At 46.6% G+C, this 19408-nt stretch overlaps 1 protein-coding gene across 1 annotated transcript; it reads right to left on the bottom strand.

Annotated features, from left to right (window-relative positions):
- Positions 1-94: 94 nt before the first annotated feature.
- On the bottom strand, positions 95-17825 carry LOC149341431 (steroid 17-alpha-hydroxylase/17,20 lyase-like). Its single transcript, XM_089543529.1, has 10 exons — positions 17673-17825; positions 15248-15421; positions 13966-14145; positions 12804-12897; positions 12015-12170; positions 4459-4667; positions 3023-3148; positions 2679-2783; positions 2277-2408; positions 95-522 (listed from the first exon to the last, which is right to left on the bottom strand). The coding sequence occupies exons 2-10, from the start codon at positions 15408-15410 to the stop codon at positions 167-169; spliced, it is 1521 nt and encodes a 506-aa protein (XP_089399655.1). The 5' UTR covers positions 15411-15421; positions 17673-17825; the 3' UTR covers positions 95-166.
- Between the last annotated feature and the right edge of the window lie 1583 nt (positions 17826-19408).

The raw sequence follows: 19408 nt of genomic DNA, 5'->3' as shown, positions 1-19408 counted from the left end.
GATCTACACATGTGATCATGTGTGATCAGCACTTGACTGAATGTGTGCGCTGCACAAAAGCGAAACTGAGGATTTAAATATTTAGGGCATGCTCTGGGTTCTTATTTTCGTTCTCTTTAATTAGCAGCCTCTTCGTGAGGACAAAAAAGCAGACCCGGGGCCCTTCTTAATTCTTTCTCGTGAGCACGATGTTCTGTTTCACGGGCAGCAGAAAGAGGCTGGAACCATAGCCGCTGCCGATGTTCACATCCGAGAGCTTCCCGGGTGCGCTGCAGCTGAGCCTCTGCATGAGTCGCACGAGGATGTAGAACATGTCCACGTGTGCCAGCTTCTCTCCGGGACAAGTGCGGGGACCCATACCGAAGGTGATGAGCGGCCCCAAGTCCTGACGCAGCTTTCCCGTGGCGAGGTCCAGGAATCGTTCAGGACGGAACTCTTCTGGCTCGTCCCAGATCTTGGGGTCATGGTTGGCGGCGTAGGCGTTGTACAAGATGCCAGTGTCCCTGGGTACTGCAAGGTCACCTGTGGAAGAGCGAATGTAAGAACTGACTACAACTTCCGCTGAGTGTTCTGGTAAGGGCGGACGATGTCATGCTCGCCTCTGCTACCTTATTTGCTACTGGTCACTGCAGTCGTGCTGTACCAACCAGCATATTGTGTGTATGCTGATGAAAACTGAAGACGATGGTAAGAAAGTTGCCCTTACAAAAATGCTTCTTGAGACAGTGTTGAAGTTCTCATGAGCAGACTCAACACGCCATGTTGAATTTTTGTTGTGACCAGGATGGGCTAGTGTTAGTGAATTATTGAGGCCGAGTTGAAACTCATTGGAAAAGTGGCCACTGTGCTAGAGTTGAGCATTCTCAATGAAGTTTCTGCTTTGCGTTCATGTTGAATTCATGTTGGAATTACGGGAGTGAATCAACACGCCATTCTGAATCTTGGCTGGGGTAAAAAAGCAAAAAAATCCTGGGAATACATTCGGGTTGCGCTAGATGGACCGACTACCAATGCAACTTTCGGCGATATATTCATATTTATTGCTGCAATTTCTCGTTAACGTGAAGCTGCCATCCCCTGGGACGTAGTGCTCCACACATACGCACAAACACGCATATATATAAATATATATACATACATACACCCTAGCCCTGCACATCCATCAGATAAAGAGCATAGGACAGTACTGCACACGAGGCTATAGGAAGAACTGACAGAGTTCATCTCACGATCTTAAGTCCAACCTCGGCTTCGCCCTTATATAGTCCTACTCAGGGGTGTCCGGACCTGCGCAGGTTATGGCCTGCCGATGAGCAAAGTTATGTCAGTTATTACTATTAATATTTATTTATTTTATGTGTAGTAGAAGTAATCAAGTTCATATGCAACGGTCTATTATTTGACGACATTGATTCATTCATAAACAACTTAAATAAAGCATTAATTAAGTGCCCTTTTTATGAGAGCACATACGAATCCTCCAAAGTAGGTATGCCTGAATGAGCATATTGCACTTTTTTCTATGCAAGAAAATGACTTTGAGCGGTTTATATGTGTATATGTGCTGCATGCGTTCTTAATATGTGTAATGTGATCAGATTCTGTTTACACGATGCATGTCGAAATGATTTCATTTAGTCAGGCTTAGAAACGGCTGCCTTGAGATGATTCAACTTAAATTCAACAGAAATTGCTCAACAGTAAATCTCTTGACTACACCCAACAAAAATTCCGTGTAGCAGGTGTTGAGTAGGCTCAACATACATTGAGTTCATGTTGGTTTCCAGTTGATTCAACAGGAGCTCAACAAGGCGTCAACTGAAGCTCAAAAGTCATTTTTGTAAGGGCAAAGTTTGCATTTTCACGTTTGCTATAACAGTGGATATCATTATCAGTGTAGCGCATACCACGAGGACCTGATGAGACACAGACACAGCGCTGAACTTAAAACTGACGTTTAATGAGGCTCTGCCTCTGTTTGAATACATTGGCGGACAGTCTCAAAAAAGGGCAGAAAACACATATATAAAATGACATAAAAGACATGACCAGAACTCTGCACGAGGCAACAGTGGCACATGGCAAGCTGTGATCATTTCCTTATCGGTGGCTCATCAGTTTGATCAGGGTGATATCAGTTTGCATTATAGCAATTTTTGGTTTTCTTAGTCGTGTTTGCTCTGTGGGTTTCATGTAGTTGTGTCATTTTTGTAAAGCTGCGCCCTTTCTTTATAATGATTTAGTTAAGACATAATGAAATCGCTGTTAATGCTCACCGACTTTAGTGTCCGTCGTCGTCTTGTGCGGGATGCCAAGCGGAACTATGGGCCACAACCTGAGTGTCTCCAGAAGGCAGGCCACGGTGAACGGGAGCTTGGCTCGGTCTTTGTAAACAGGAGGCGTGTTTCCTGGAGAGGGGCATGCATCGATAATTCCTCTGAACTTGGCACTTTGTGGAACATGAAATGATGCAGAACTTATACTCTTAGATACAGTGTTAATTTCTAAAATTGTGGGCAACGTGCCCAGATGCTTCGCTTTAAAATTTTTAAAATTTCCAATGCTGTGCATTCCTTAGCAGTTGTGTGACTCACACTAGGCTTTTAAATTTAGCAGCGAAAATGCACTGAGGCTTCAATTTTATAAAACGAAAGAACTTATGCAAAGTAAGTTCTTGCCAATGTTGTCCTCGATTTCTTTCTGGATCTTTTCTTGAATCCTTGGTTCTTTGGCCAGCATCAGAAAGAGCCACTGAAGTTCAGAGGCCGAAGTGTCGGTGGCAGCTGTAATGAAATCAAAAGCAACATAAAAGAACGCTAATAGCTAGAAAACTCTAGACGAGTTTTTTAAATGTCACTTGTTTTAGTACGTTGCAATTTAAATATTCTATATGAAACAGTGTGAAATTGTACTACTATGCCTGTTATATGTTGCGATGTTTTTCAATCCAGAGACAGAGAAAAGAGACCCGTAATGACGCACCAAAAAAGAAGGTTGCGTATGCCACACAGCCGCTACGCACCCCCAAAGATGTTCAGGACAACCTGCACCATGTTGCCTTTGGTCAAGTATTCGGCGTCACCCTTTTCTTCCTGGATGGCTTCTTCTCGAGCGGCAAGCATGGCTTGCGTGAAGTTCTCTGCTTTGCCTGTGCGAAGTAAAAATAGTAACCAGTTAACGCTGCGAAACTTGGCGAAAAAAAAAAAAAAGCTCCCCAAACAATTCAACCAACCTTTGAAGCTATCTCTGAACTACTCGCTTAAAGTAAACACTGCTGTTGTGTTGCTCCTGTGGTTGGCAGTGGCTAATTGCCTCCAGTGTTGGAAATTCACTAAGAAGTTCTAACGTTGAACTTTTTTTGTTAAAAATAATTATTTATACATTAGTCACTGTGCTGACCTATGAGTGCACTAGAACGCACTGGTATCCCTTTTAGATGCAGCTACGCCAATAGGATGCATGTATCTGTGTGCATCGTCTGCTGCTGAAATAAATAAAAAACACAAAAGAATATAAATTTGTCTGCCAATGACTCTGCAAAACCGTGTTGCTACATGCGTTAATACATTACCATAGTGCCAATTAAAAATTCTTGTAGTGCTTCTCTAAGGGCTTTATAACAATTTTTTTTCTTTCTATGACTGCCGAATCAGCTCTATATTACTGCAGAGCCGTTATACGACTTCATATGCGACGATGAGCTACAAATGAGTTAGAGCTCATCAGCTTTTCGAACGAAGGTTTTGCTCTAACTGCTGTGTCATGTGCCGTCATCCCATTAAGAGTTTCTTGGAGAGAGTGGGGCAGAGCGCCAATTCAAGGGTGGGTATTTTTAATGGAATCTTTTTGGAAAGCTCCAGGCCAGCATGCTGCCTTAGGACATGCAGTCTGTGGTTAAATAGTTTGCCCTTGCACACAGTTATTGGACGCCAGCGGTTAGATTTGGTTAGTGCGCTAACAGCCACCTTCAGGAAGGAGGGTGATTAATGACGCAGGGCATCGTGACAATCTTATCAGAGCACACAGCAGCAGAGGCGCTTCCACAGTGAAGGATATCTAGGCAATCCTCCTCACTTTCTCCATCCTCTGGCCTAGTTTCTGTACGACGTACAATAACACTGCATGAAAACTACTCTTGGCAGGTCGAGTCTGCAACTTGTAACTCCCTTAGCTTGGAGTTATATCGTATAGACAGTATGATAACTTTGCCACCAATAATCCTGGTTATGTCCAGGCTACTATTAGAACGTACAAACTGCGTCGGAATTCTCACTGACTGAACTATTCAGAGGGGAGGCCTTACAACTCCCATTACAACAACGCCCTACCTTCGGGAATTGCACTGAAAGAGACAGATATCGGCATACGGACACATTCCCAACTTGGACCTTTTTCATTCATGTTGTTCTCTCGAAAAACTTCTAAATGAATAGGTAGCGCGCAATTTCGTGGGCATACCGGGTACGTAGGCGGCTTCAGCTTTGGTGAACAGCCTGTCAACGATCTCCCTAAACTCATTAAATAAGACTTCGATTCTCTTCTCCCTTCTGCGGTACAAAAGTGCCAGCCAGGGCGCGATGTCGCTCGGAAGGCCATTGGGCGCAACCTCGAGGAACTCGTGGTCGATCTCTTCAAGGCGACGTATCTCTTTGCTGTCGTCGTCGAGCCTGACAAAAAAACCCGACACGGTTCAAAAATGTTATTAAGGGAGTTTTATTGACAGTTGTTAGAACGACTGAGTGGCAAAGTACTCTGGCAACCACATGCAGCAAACGTGCCATTATGTTCCCGCCGAACTTGGCGTAAATGTGTATGTTCGTACAAATACAAAGGCAAATAACACCGAAAGCTAATATTTTACTTGCAGTCGTTTGGTACTACGTGCTTCGAAGGTGAAGTTGAATAAATTATGCCGTTAAAACGTGAATGCTTATCAGAAAATTACTCCGAATGGCAAATGATAAAGATCTGTGCCTAGATCACGAATAATTCCTGCAAAGATCTTGCTTACTCATCTAATAACATGTCCACTACGGAAGCTCTTAAAAACATCCACTTCATTCAATAATTATTAGGCGACGTCGAGCTTCTTCTTGAGTCTATGTGTTTTCAGTTTGTGTTTTTTTTTTTGCCTGGAGACGGGCGTATGAGCTCAGGTTCTCCACTTCCCTATGCATGTGAGCAATTGATGAGGCGCAGATACATGCGCCGCGTTGTCTTGAGTTCACGCTGCACGCTTCTAATATTGTCACGTTGGTAATCGGCGGCTGAGGGTCCACAGCGGGTCAACAGACGTGCGCTTCCAGATCACTTTCACTTTCACACCCACACTTCCTCTTCTTCTTGAGAGGCGCTTCCTTCTGCACGAGCGCTGGCGTCATTAGCCCCCCTCCTGCGAAGGCATCGACCCGATGCCTCCACGAACGCAGGGGTGGTCTCGAGAAGAGTCAGTGCTCCCTTGCGTAGTAGGGCTTCAGGCGAACGACGTGGACCACCTCGGGGCGGGGGTGGCGGCGAGATTGTTGGGGCTCGTGAGGGACGACTTCATAATTCAGGGCTCCAAGGCGTCGCACAATTCGGTAAGGACCGAAATAGCGGCGCAAGAGCTTTTCACTTAGGCCGCGTCGTCGGATTGGGGACCAAACCCAGACGAGGTCACCCGGGAGGTATTCAACAAGCCGCCTCCGTAGGTTGTAGCGTTGCGCGTCCTGGCCCTGTTGATCTTGAATGCGAAGCCGTGCGAGTTGGCGGGCAGCTTCGGCGCGTTGTAAGAAGGATGCAACGTCGTCATTTGGGTGGTCTTCGTCATGGGGCAGCATGGCATCGAGTGTTGTCGTCACGTGACGGCCATAAACGAGGCTAAAGGGCGTCATGTTGGTGGTTTCTTGTACGGCTGTATTATACGCGAACGTGACATAGGGCAGGACGTCGTCCCAGGTTTTATGTTCCACGTCCACGTACATGAAAAGCATGTCTGTAAGCGTCTTGTTTAGACGTTCCGTCAGTCCGTTAGTTTGGGGATGATAGGAAGTCGTCCTACGGTGACTGGTGTGACTAAAAACTAGAATATGGTGCAAGAGCTCAGAGGAGAAGGCAGCACCTCTGTCCGTAATCAAAACTTGTGGTGCTCCATGACGTAAGACGATTTGATGCACAAAGAACTGGGCTACTTCGAGGGCGGTGCTACTCGGAAGGGATGCTGTCTCTGCATAACGCGTGAGATAATCAGTGGCTACGATTATCCACCTTTTCCCGGAGCCTGATGTAGGGAAAGGTCCCAGCAAGTCCATGCCGACTTGTTGAAATGCTTGCGAAGGCGGCTCAACGGGCTTGAGGAATCCGGCTGGCTTCACGGGCGGGACCTTACGGCGCTGGCAATCCCGGCAAGTGCGGACGTAGTGTGCAACGTCATGACCCAGGCGCGGCCAGTAGTACTTCTCTTGAATTCTGGCTTGTGTTCTAGTAATCCCAAGGTGGCCGGAAGCTGGTTCGTCATGGCAGGCGTGAAGAATTTCATTGTGTAGGGACACGGGGACGACCAGCAAGTACGGCCTAGTGTTGGCAGCGAAGTTCTTTTTAAAGAGAACACCGTTACGTATGCAGAGAGACGACAAGGAGCGCCTGAAGGCTTTAGGAACTGTGCTGCTGGCTCCTTCCAGATAACGAATGACGTCACGAAGATCGGGGTCGGCGCGTTGATGCTCGGCGAAATCGTTGGTATGGACGGCACTCAGGAATATTTCTTCGTCCTCAGCAGCATCATCCGGAGCTGGGTGCACGGGAGCACGAGATAAACAGTCTGCGTCTGCATGTGTGTGACCGGATTTGTAGATGACGGTGATATCGAACTCTTGAAGTCGAAGGCTCCATCAGTCGAAGGCGGCCGGAAGGATCCTTGAGATTGGTCAGCCAGTATAGGGCGTGATGATCGGTCACTACTTTGAAGGATCGGCCGTAAAGGTATGGTCTGAACTTGGAAACTGCCCACACGATGGCGAGGCACTCTTTTTCAGAGGCAGAGTAGTTGGCCTCTGTCTTGGAGAGTGCACGGCTGGCATAGGCGATGACACGTTCTTGGTCCCGCTGAACTTGAACAAGGACAGCACCCAAACCAACGTTGCTCGCATCGGTGTGGACCCGTGTTTCAGCAAGCTCATCAAAGTGCGCCAGCACGGGGGGTGACTTTAGGCGGCGTTGAAGCTCTTGAAACGCCTTCTGCTGCGGAGGTTCCCACTTGAACGGTACATGCGCTTTTGTCAGATCAGTAAGGAGTGAAGCAATTTTAGAGAAATTCTCCACGAAGCGGCGGTAATATGCGCATAGCCCGAGGAAGCGACGAACTGCCTTTTGGTCACGCGGCGGTGGAAAATTGGCGATGGCGAATGTTTTTTCAGGATCCGGAAGAACTCTTTCTTGGTTGACGACATGGCCTAAAAACTTTAGCTCTTCATAAGCAAAATGGCATTTTTCGGCTTTGAGAGTAAGGCCTGATGACGTGATGGCCTGCAAGACCTCCTCGAGGCGACGAAGGTGCTCCTCGAAAGACGGGGAAAAAACGATGACGTCGTCCAGGTAGACCAGACAAGTTTGCCACTTCAAATCCGCAAGGATGGTGTCCATGAGCCTTTGGAATGTCGCGGGTGTCGAGCAAAGACCAAATGGCATCACCTGAAATTCATACAACCCGTCTGGAGTGATGAATGCCGTCTTTTCGCGGTCTCTGTCGTCTACCTCAATTTGCCAATATCCGGACTTCAAATCCATGGAAGAAAAATATCTGGTGTTGCATAAGCGATCCAAGGCGTCGTCAATTCGGGGCAGCGGATACACATCCTTTTTGGTGATGTTGTTTAACCGAAGGTAGTCAACGCAGAATCGTAAGGTGCCGTTCTTCTTCTTCACAAGCACTACAGGGGCCGCCCATGGGCTCCTAGAAGGGCGAATAACGTCGTTTGCGAGCATTTCTTTCACCTGTGTGGTAATAGCCTCACGTTCTTTGGTAGACACTCGATAAGGTGACTGTCGGAGTGGCGGAACATTTTCGTCTGTAATAATGCGATGTTTCGCAAGATGCGTCCGCCCGACGCGTGGCGAGGACGCGAAGGCACCACGGTAGCGACTGAGCAGTTCCCGTACTTTGTCTCGCTGGTCGGGCGGCAAGGTTGGGTTAATATCGTACTTAACACCAGCAAGTCCGTCGGGCTCAGTTGTTGAAGCAGATGTTAAACTGTGCACACACCTATTTTCACTAAGAGCGTCAATATACGCCACAGTCGTTCCCTTGTTAAGGTGTTGGTGTCCGTTGCTGAAGTTGGTGAGAAGAACGTTGACCTTACTATCTTCAAGGAAAACAACCGCCCTGGCGACGGAAATTCCTCGGTCCAGTAGCAACAGCTGCTTGCTTTCGACGACACCCTCAATTTCCCGTATGTGCTTTGAGCCGACGGTTATCATCACACTGGAACGTGGAGGCACGGTCACGTGTTCGTCCAGAATGTGCAGCGCCGCAGGGAGAACACTATCCACGGATGTGGCCTTCTCGGTCGAGAACTTGACGGACTGCGATTGCAGATCAATAACTGCACCGTTTTCGGCCAGAAAGTCCATACCGAGTATGACGTCCCGGGAGCACTCGGCTAACACTACGAACGTTGCCAAGAATGTTTGGCCTTGCACGGTTACCCTCGACGTGCACGTTCCCGTAGGTGTAATTAAATGTCCGCCTGCAGTACGCATATGTGGGCCATCCCAAGCGGTTGTGACCTTTTTTAGTGCCGCGGCGAATTGTCCACTAAGTACTGAATAATCGGCACCAGTATCCACCAGCGCGGTAACATCGGCGCCGTCAACCAAAATCTCCAAGTCGGCAGTTGGTGGTGTCTTACTTTGGGGATGTCGAGGCGTTCGGTCTTGGCTGCGGTGCGTCGAAGGAGGTCGGCATCGAGGAAAGGCGTCGTGGCCATGGAGGGGTGCGTCAGGACATCGGCTAGTTTTGAGGTACGTGGGCTCAAGAATCGTCGGGACGGCTACGGAATTCGGCGTTGTTTGAGAACTGTCTTGCGGCGATGGGGGATCTTGTATACTTTGTCTTTGAGCAGCCGCACCTCCAGAGGCTGCTGTATCTAGTTTCCCCTACGGGGACTCGGAGACTGGCCTCGCCCTGGGGAACTGTAGCGACGCGGCGATGGAGATCGAGAGAAACGGCGCTGTACGGAGTCCGCTTGCGAGATGTAGTCCGCGATCTCCTGCGGTCGTTCTCCACACATCGGACGATGACACCCGACGGGGAATCCTCGAAGGCCCATCTCCCTGTATGGGCAGCGACGATAAACATGTCCAGCCTCACCGCAATGGTAGCACAGCGGCTGATTGTCTGGCGCTCTCCAGACATCCGTTCTGCGGCGTCCTAGCCGCTGTGGAGAATTCGGCTGGGGAGGTGGAGTTCGTGCAGCGGCGGAGGCAGGTGTGTCGTAACGTCGGTTCGGCTGCGATGGAATAAAACGGCGTGTGACGGCGGCGTAGCTGAGATTCGGCGGCTGAGGCTGCACAGGGCCGGCAACAGGTAGTGCTGTACAAGTGCCTAGAGCTTGCTGCACCTCCTCACGGACAACGTCAGCAAGAGTGCTAGGCTGAGGTTTTTCCTTGTCCGGAAAGAGCTTTGCCAGTTCCTCCCTCACAATACATCGTATCATCTCACGCAAGGAGTCTCCCGACTTCACCGTGGCGTCCTCCACAGTGGCCGTGAGCATCGACGCTGTTGTACGGTCGTACTGCCGGGCCCTCATGTCCAAGGACTTTTCGATGGTGCTCGCCTCCTTCACGAAGTCAGCTACAGTGACTGGAGGACTTCGAACCAGGCCGGCGAACAGCTGCTCCTTGACACCTTTCATAAGGAAGCTCACCTTCCTCTCCTCCGACATGTTTGGGTCGGCACGCCAGAACAGCCTCTTCATTTCCTCAACATACACCGTCACACTCTCGCTGGGGAGTTGATGTCTGGCTTTTAAAAGCAGGTCGGCCTTCTCCCTGCGCGACGTGCTGTCCTTGAAAGTTTGGAGGAACTCTGTCTTGAACGTATCCCACGTTCCAAGGCCAGATTCATTGTTCAGAAACCAGGTCCTCGCGTAGTCGTCAAGGGCGAAATAAACGTGCCGCATCTTGCAGTCAGCGCCCCAACCATTGTAGATGGCCACCCGGTCATACTGGTCCAGCCAGTCTTCGGCGTCCTCGTGTGGTTGACCGCGAAAATGGGGTGGCTCTCGCTGGTGGTGGAGCAGGACCGCGTCAGTCAGTTTTTTGAGCATGCAAGAATGCCTGTTTAGTGAAACTATTAAACACATATCGCATCACGCATCTTTTGCAATAAGCATCAAAACTCCTAATTTCCCGGTCCTGTTAGCAATTATAATTTCATGTGTATGTGTGTCGTGTCAGTCTTTCATTGACACATATTTCACTTTGGCGTATGTGGCATTTCCGCAAGAAAGCGGAATATCATAGACAAGCCCGATGGACCAAGAGATAAACTTACAGAGAGAGAGAGAGATAAGTTTAATAAAAAGAAGAGAGAAGAGGTCGGCCGAAAAGATGGATATCTGGCCTGCTACTCTGCACTGGACAAGAGGAAGAGGAGAAGAAAGAGTACAGTGATGGGTGGAGATTTGAGGAGAAGAGAGTTGAGAATACGTGCACGCACATTTGATGGCATGCCAACCGCAAGCCTAGGCCCAAGTCGCTCATGAAACGTGAAAACGCCCGTATTGGCTGGAAAGATAAATTAAAACTTGCGCTTCATTTTGATAACCTTGTGCTTAATTTTGCGTGTCTTTGCCTGTCCTTTGTAGTTTTTCGCATTCATCTTGCACAGTTGTTTCAGCTGCACCGAGACTATCATCATGACTGTGAATTTGTGTTTTGCTGCAACCTTTCTGAGTCCACGTATTGCCTTGTATACGTCATACCTTACGTAAACAAGCTACCGTTGCTACCTGCGGTTGTCTCTGTGTACTTCGTCCTAACCTTTACGTTGTCTTGTCAGTTTATAAGCAGCGCAAACGTTTTACCAATATACATGTGTTCCCCCGACGCGCATAGTGACCTACGACTAATTCACTGCCGACAGCTGGGGTTTAGAGCCTCTGAAACGTTGTCGCGTCTATCAGTCCTCGGAATGTTGTGTAAAACTTGTTGAGCAAGTTCGGGCCTGATTAGATAGCCATCCGGGAACCCACACAAACAACAAGAGTGATATTGCGAATGCTTTGGTGCTTTTGGGGCACCTGTGACACGTAGCAATATGGTATGTGTGATTTTTCGTGATGCCTAATCTGATGGCCGCTGGCTTAAGCTATATCGTGCAGGGGCTGGCCGTGGGTAATGAAATCAAAGAAAAAAAGATAGCACTTCCGTGGGCGAGTTACTTTCAAGGTGTTACCGCACTGTTGAAATGACATATATTTTTTAATGCTGCACGGCACAATTATAGGCTGACCTGTATTTCCAGAAGCAACCAGACCACGGAGTTAGTTTCTAGGGGATGTAGAAGAGCACTTATGGCACCTCTTAAGATCTGAATATCTAAGATAAGGATAACCCTTTCCTTCACCTTTTGAGACGTTTTGGCTCTTAGGATTGCCGTAAGGTCTCCACTGTAAGCATTGCCGGGTTATTCCTGGCAAAGACGGTACCAACGGTATCTTTCCAGTAACCATGCCGGATTTAACGTGTTTGCTACTTCTGCGGCAGGAGTACTTGAAGTCTGATGCAATAAATGCTTGCTCGATTAGTTATTTATAGATTGGAGGCGAAATAACGCATGTATCATCCAACATAAATAGTTTACAAAAGTCAGATCGGCTTCTGCGAATTTTGTGTGTGGATGACAATAATAAAACATTGATTGATTGGTTGACTGATTGACTGAATGCTTGGCAAGCTTTGCGGGTGGTCCGTGTTGCAAGCAATATTAGTCATGTACAAATTGCGAAGTAGAAGAAAAATATTCGCGTTCTAACCTTGTCCCGTAGACCGACACTCCTATGAGGTCGTACAGGATGCGGAAAAATGGCGTCCTTGAGTCGATAGGCTGCGGCCCGTGTTGCAACGAGTCCACGAAATTGTCAACAACGTCCGTGCAAAGCTTTTCGAGTGAATCGCTGACGGCGTATTTTCTGTAACGATTGAAAGAACAGGTAGTTATGAAGGATCAGCACCCGCAACAAGGCGCACACACTGGGATGTCGCGGAAAGAAACAAAACATTGAATCTCACTGTTTGCATCATTATCAGGAGAGATGGCTTCAGTGCAAGAAGCAGGAAGCTGTAATGTCGCCAGCACTAAGTACACACTCTTTCTGATCAATTCGGTTGAGGTCAGTTACATATTCTCTTGTGTTGCATGATGCTTACCCGTAGCCTCAAACGTTTCGTGTTTGTTGACGTGAGATTTCAACGCAGGCACCCAGAAAACTTTGACTGATGCTTGTGCTACCAAGCTTGAATATTCTGATAAGTATGCTTCATATTTTGGCCTGACGCCACTTTGGGTAGAAACACCTTTCTCGTTTATTATTTGTTGGGAAATATGTATTCAAAGCCGCGCAGCTTCATACTACAAGAGGTCCATATTAAGCGTTCTCGCCACTGCCTATTTATAAGAGTGAGAAGGTTAAACGGTGCACGCAAGCATTTTAAAGGTAATGATTATCTTCCAAGCGGGTGCAAGCGTGGTAAAAATGCCTGCCCATTGCAGGGCATCAGAGAAGAAGGAAATGTCGCTGGATATGTGATCAAGAAGGACTCGCCTGACGGCGAGCAGAGCAACCTTGCGAAGTGCCTTCCATCGGGGGTTGTAGTCTTCGAAGAGAATGTCATGATGCCCTTGAAGTTGCAGTTCGCCTTGAAAGTAAGCGCACCAAATCCATGATTAGACAAAAAACGTTGAAATGGTAGTCGTGTATTGCGGATTCCAATATTGATATGTCTATGGCCCGTTTAACACGGAGTTAGCTGGCTAGTAGGAAAAAAAAAAAACTCTTTTTGGCTTCCAGGTTTGTACATCCAACCGAGGCTGAACGCGAAGAAAATAGGCATGAATGATCTAAAGCGTCTATTTAGCAACACGCAGCTTTGATAGGTGCACCTATATGTAAACCTGTTTATATATAGAATCGCGCGGTTGAACTAAGCAAGGTATGATATGCTGAGAAAAGCTGAAGTGCGATGAAAGATGTGAGTAGGTATAGTAACTTGTAGCGCTTATTATATTGTGTAACCAGAATCTCCACTGCTATGAGTTTCTGTGACTGCGGAGCGCAAGCTCTCCAGTTTTTCCGACAGCTTTGTCGACTTGTGGGAGTCGTTGGAGAACCGATCATGCACACAACAATCTTTAACGAAGTTAAGATTAAAAAAATATTTCGTATTTGTCCTTAACAGAGGATGCCATGGCCAGAAGGGTTAAAATACATACGATGAATAGGAGCCTCACCAATAATTTTATTAGAGAAGTAGCTCGCTGTGGAGGATACTAATCAATTGTCCCAGAAGAAGCACCATGTTATGAAAGTTTCGAGCCCTATAGATAAGAAACCTTGCAGAAATGTCGAAGGAAATCACTTAGCGTAGGTTAAGGGGCATAACGTAATACAATATGGAGAGGATCGAGCTAATTGTAAAGTACGAAGGTAGCTTCAAATCACTAAAGAGAACATTAGGTGGGGCGAAGATGAGATGTAAGCACTTAGAGACAAGGAGGGCGATTTAGTTCGCGAAATTTATAAGATTGGTAGAATAGTATAGGATTTCTATGAGAATTTTTGTAGTAGTAGAATTAATCATGCCTGTAGAAACACTACGTCAATTGCACATTTTTTATTCGTTGAAGTTATACCTAGGAAAAAATATGTACTTGCTAGCGAGTGGAGCTGCGCGACAAAGATTCTATAATCCATATTCGGAGCTCACCCATCCTGGTGTGGATGCGTCCGGCGAACTCGTGTCTGCGCTCAAGAAACGCCTCCCGTATGGCGTTGTGGCTGTTGAGGATCACCATGGGCTTCTCGGCCATCCAAAGCGTGAAGACGTCGCCGTATGTTTTGGCCCACTCGGTTGCTTTAGAGTGCAGGTCATTGACGTTGCGAAGCGCTGCGCGATGCATGGGCGACGTGCACGATGAGTAGGAAGAACTGCCATGGGCAATTTCTTCTACACATGCTAATAAAGTGGCAATGGCCGCCTAAGACACACTCGGCTCCATCTCCCCCAACCTGTGGGCAAGAAATGGTGCAGTGCTGTCGCAATTATGGAATGGGAATGTGCAGGACCACTGGAATTAATTCGCTTCGCAACCAAGAAACCCTGAACGTGCGAAATATCGCGAGCAATTGCTTTCCTTGGAAGTCTTTTAGCCTAAAGACATTTGTTTCGTGTGTCGGAGGTAAACTAAACTACCACCAATACACTTAGAAGCTGCAGTACAATTTACCACATCTACCCTACTGAAACATCTTTGGCGCCTATTTCGCAGTCTAGTGGAGTAAACGGTGGTTGTAGGACCTATGTCATTAAAAGACTTCGGAACTTAGAGCTTCAAGAAGGTTAATCCTTACACGTGTCCTGGCGGTTGGTAGAAAGTCGTGGTAGAAAAAGAACTTTTAAAGCTGTTGAGTACGACAGAAACCCTAAGAGTTAATCAGTGTCTTGTCTGCAGCTTTTCTTTTGTTTTCTACTGAGGTGCCTCCGAAAGATATTCATCGCTATGGCCATTTTAATGTCCGTGATGGCTATTGATTTTTCGACCTCGTCACATTCCTCGCAGTCCTGCCATTAGCTAATAGTGGCGCGGCTTTGTGGAGGCCTTTTGTAGGACACATGATCCTCTCTAAATGTTGATTTCTCGCCGGCTTTGAGTGGAACGCCTTCAGATATCGTTGTTTATGGCATTGGCCTTAGGCGGCATGTGTACATTCCACGGAATGCACGAAGGGTATTTAGGGCATTCCAATATCTGCAAAAGCAGAGAAATACTTTGTGCGGGTGTACGACGGTCATGTAGAGTGCACTTGCGTTCCTGGTACTTAAACAGTTCTTCGCTGAAAATTAGAAGTATCCCCATATAAAACAATGAAATGACATTTGCAACCACCGTTCTGCTGGAAACTGGTACTTTCATAATGACACCGCGGAAATGCTTCGAAAAATGGCATCTTTAGAAAGTCATTTGCTTTGCCCAGCCAGAATAAATTACCGAGGAGGTTCCCGACTAGCGGGAGCGGGAATGGTCCCCTTGGGTACTTGGACACCTTGTGGTAGAAGCGGCCCACCAGATAGGTCAGGGCAAAGACCAACGCCGTGGTGATCCATCGCCAGTTCCAGAGGAAAAAGGCGAGCTTCTCAAGGAGAACGCTCATGGCTGCGTTTGCTGTAAGGAATGGAGAGTAGTCGAAGTGTAGTGTGACATGTAAACGCAGTGTACGAAGTCACATTAGCACTGCATCGATCTTTAAACGTCAAGCTGTAAGCAAAAAGCGAGACATCGACGCTATTCTGTTCACTGGATTAACGATGACAGCTGATCCGGCAGGCAAAACTGCTCAGAGTGTTTTTCGCTCATTTGCTCAAGAGTCGTTTTGAGGTCCGAACGCGATGTTTCTCCACGATCTTCTCTGTGATCTTCAGCCATTTGTTTCGTGATTTTAGGAGATTTTCGGTTTTCATGCCGTGTTCTGCTATTATTTTACTGAAAAGCACGTCTTTTGTTGTTTAATAAGGACTTTTAATTTATAATTTGTACTTTTTAATTAGTGACTAATAGTTAGTTTAATCAGTACTTGTTGCCTCAGCTTATCGTTTTGTGTTAAAGTAACCACACGCCAACTGTTTGTAGTCAAGGCAGGCAGAAGGCAGGCACTTGATTTGTGACGTTGGGGAAGAGGAATCCATTCCTGAAACTGTTGGCGAAATAAACCTTAAGCCTAAGTGTGGCGTTTGTCGTAACGCCTTTTCTTACTTAAAAAACAGGCCCACTGGAACCTTCACTTAACGCTATATATATAATGGTAAATCCTGTGCCTACCTCCTTCTGAACTGTTAGGTTCAAAACAGTATAGCGAAATTCAGGGGTAATATTGCAATTTACCGCAAAAGGTGTAACAATTAGTACAACCAGTTCCTTACGAATTTTGTACTCACTACGTCAAGTGTAATAAGCAAATCAAAGAAGTTCAATGTATAAAAACTAGTACACAAAGCTGTCATTTAAATAAGTCGACTATGAGCGATTACCGGATTAACAAAAACGATGATCGCAATAGTTTCTTCAAATTCGTGACAATAGTTTCTTCAAAGTAGCCTTACTATTCGATTACGCAGTGAAGAAATTTCTCAGCCGTCAGCCTAAGAGTGATTTCCTCCTCCCCTAGATGCATAGAAACTCGAAAAATTGCTTATCTGCGCTTTCGCAAGTAGACAGTCGCCACGGCACTGTGCTCTGCCTTATTCTCCAATTTGCGAAACAAGTCTGCAGGTTTCCCCCACCCTGTTTTCGGAATAGGACGCTTATTTTTCGTAGTGCGACGTCGTCTCTATACAGCGGACAAGTGCAGGCAGTGAAGTTTTGCGCTACCAAGGGCGTCCGCAGAACTTTTTTCAGAGGGGGGGGGGGGCACCCGATGGCCGGGTATGGGGGAGGCGGTAGGTTAGCACCAAAAAGGGACTATTTGTAGTCTAAACTGCGCGCATGAAACAAAAATTAGAAAGAGCAAATTAGTGCTAGGCTTGGAGAACCTACATTGGAATTCATGAACAAAGAATTGAACTTGATAAGCAAAATACTGGAAGTTAATATTACATAAGCGTGCTAATCAAGCTGTGTAGTTGTTTTCTAGTAGTGCATAACAAATATCCGAAATTCCAGGGGGGTCAACCGCACCCCTTCTCCCCCCTTCCGGACGCTCATATGCGCTACTGCTAACTTCCATTGCGTAGGATAGCCGACTCAGTCGCTACAGTACCACAGCGCTGTCGCCTGACGATACGTTGCACAGAACGCTAGAACACGTTCGTCATGACCTTTCTGTTTGCTTTCTGTATAGAGCGTCTATGTTTACCACTGTGTTCTTTAACATTATGGCCGAAAACTGAAATGATGCTTTTTGCTTAAATGCGCGCATAAAATTTTCTTTCCGATTCGTAAAACTGAACTCCGAACAGTAACAGATTATAGAGGAGACTTGTGAAGTGACCAATATAATTTTTTGCCCGCAGGCGTTTCCAAAAGTACACAAGGACATGTATTGCGTCTGTACACCACAGCTCATGCCTGTTGTGCAGGACAGCCGATTCAGACAGTAGAGTACCTCGAAAACAATGCCTTATACTGCTTCGCGAAAAAGGCAAGAACATGAGTTGTTACTATTTTGCTGCTTGATCTAGACATTCAGAACATGAGTACATTTACGCGACCTCTAGCGACGTGAGGTTAAAAGTAAAGAGAACGTAAAAGATGCCTTTAAGCTTAAAGCCCGAATTCCAAGTTGATCCTGCATGGATAACAGAGCAGAAGAATCTTGGCATCTGTACTTGGGGTCATCTTGCATGTTAAAGAAGAAAATAAAATTAAATGACATGGTTAGGGACGGTGAACGCGTCAAAGAACGACTGCTGAAACTTACCCTGTCGAAGGCTTGCAGCACCGAGTGAAAGAAAAGCCTCGTACGCATTGGTAGGAAAAAAAAGAGAAAGCTGGAAAGACAATGGCTGTCCATTTGTGCAGATAGGCCAGATTTCAAGTGCTCAGATACCTCGCCACGCCACGTGGAATTGTGGGTCACGTCAAGCTTTTACAAATAACAAGGTGAGCCTAAAATAGCTCGCACCTCAAAATTCAGCATGCCTTATGCGGCCTTTGCGTCACGGAGGCAGGTAATAAATTTTATTTATTCGCTGTTTCTTGTTTGTTCTACCGGTGACGTCAGGCTGTTGTTAAATCTGACTACGTAAACAGAGGATTATTGCGGGATGGATGCTACCGACGTCCTCTGGACTCTCAATCGTTATCGCCTTCTTATCGAAGCTTTGGGGCCGTTATCATCAAATAGTGGTGACGGCCATTACTATTGCTCCGCAAACGATAACGGTCGAAGAACAAAGAGCCCTCTTAGAGATCAGGCTTAGAGATCTGTTCTCAACTGCGTAACCTGGTACGTCTGAATTCAGGAAACAGCGCTGGAAAACAAGCATGGCAGCTGAGTTGGAGGCTAACGAAAATGCTTGAAGTTAAACCGAGGTAACCGAGGTTGTCGAAAAGAAAATGATTACGGTATTGCTGATAGAAAAAGAGCAACATGATGGACAGAACAAGCTCGCGTCAATTTTATATCGGAAGAAAGAGGCGGAGGGAATTAACTTGAGTGGCAGTCGCAATTTGGAGATCAAATAAGCGATGGCTTGTCACTCTAACGGAATGGATTCTAAAAACAGTAGTGGAAAGCTGTGGACTACGGACGAGAGAAGGTCGTATGGACAGAATAGGTAAGGAATCTTGTGGGCATAGAGCAGCTGCAGCTAGCATGTGACAGGGATAACAGAGTATTGCGAACAGCCTTCGTACTGCCAGCAGAAGACGTAACCTTGTTTCTGCTGTTGATCCTGGTGCCGGTGATTCTGATGAGAAACTATTTTCTCTGCGCGCTGAAAAATTTTCTGGAAATGAAAAAGTTTGTTCACTCAAGACGATCTGATTTCAGTACCGAACAGTTCCGAATTTCAGAATCAATCTAAATATTGGCCAGAACATACTATAAAAACTCTGCAATTCCTTCACAGCAATGTAAAGCGAAACGTATGAACAACTCCCCATTCGAGCGGCACAATGCAGGAACCTACATAGGAAAAATAAGACAATGAAAAAAGTGGCTCTGTTCTGTGGCTTGTCCTCAGAGCGCTATACTTGCTTAGAATTGCCGGGTTTTCTCGAGATGCTCTTATATGCTTTCGTGAACTGAACTGGTATTTTCATTTTAATTTTTGTTGCTCCATTCTCTCGTTAAAATGTATTCATAATTTTTCTCTTTCATTATATACTGAACTTCTGCTCGCTTGATTTCCACTCTCAAGTTCCGACCTCAAATGCAAGTACTGAGGAGATGCATCGGTTATGTTCGTTCCTTTTCAGGGATTCTTTTCTAGAAAAACGAACGGAAAATTGCAAGAAGCGTACTGCAACACAATGCAACACCAGGAGATGGCTTCTGCAGTTGTTCACATTCTGGTGGCCCTTATTGTGCATCAGAAGTGGCTGTCACCTCCTGCTTCCGTCCGTAACTGCCACGCTCCACTCTACGACGCAGACCGGGCGGGTGACAGGTCTTTGAAGCCTGTACTCGCCATGCTGCACCGTGTTTGAAAC

Source organism: Amblyomma mixtum, chromosome 5, assembly GCF_055824585.1.
Source record: "Amblyomma mixtum isolate Tamu chromosome 5, ASM5582458v1, whole genome shotgun sequence".
Lineage (NCBI taxonomy): Eukaryota > Metazoa > Arthropoda > Arachnida > Ixodida > Ixodidae > Amblyomma > Amblyomma mixtum.
The sequence above is the reverse complement of the archived record's forward strand: the minus strand, read 5'-3'. Positions and strand labels throughout refer to the sequence as shown.

Coding starts and splice junctions, on each gene's coding strand:
- LOC149341431 (XM_089543529.1), bottom strand. CDS start 15,410: ATGAGCGTTCTCCTTGAGAAGCTCGCCTTTTTCCTCTGGAACTGGCGA. Junction 14,146..15,247: donor GCTAGTCGGGAACCTCCTCG/GTAATTTATTCT, acceptor TGCATCGCGCAG/CGCTTCGCAACGTCAATGAC. Junction 2,784..3,022: donor TGTCCTGAACATCTTTGGGG/GTGCGTAGCGGC, acceptor ATTTCATTACAG/CTGCCACCGACACTTCGGCC.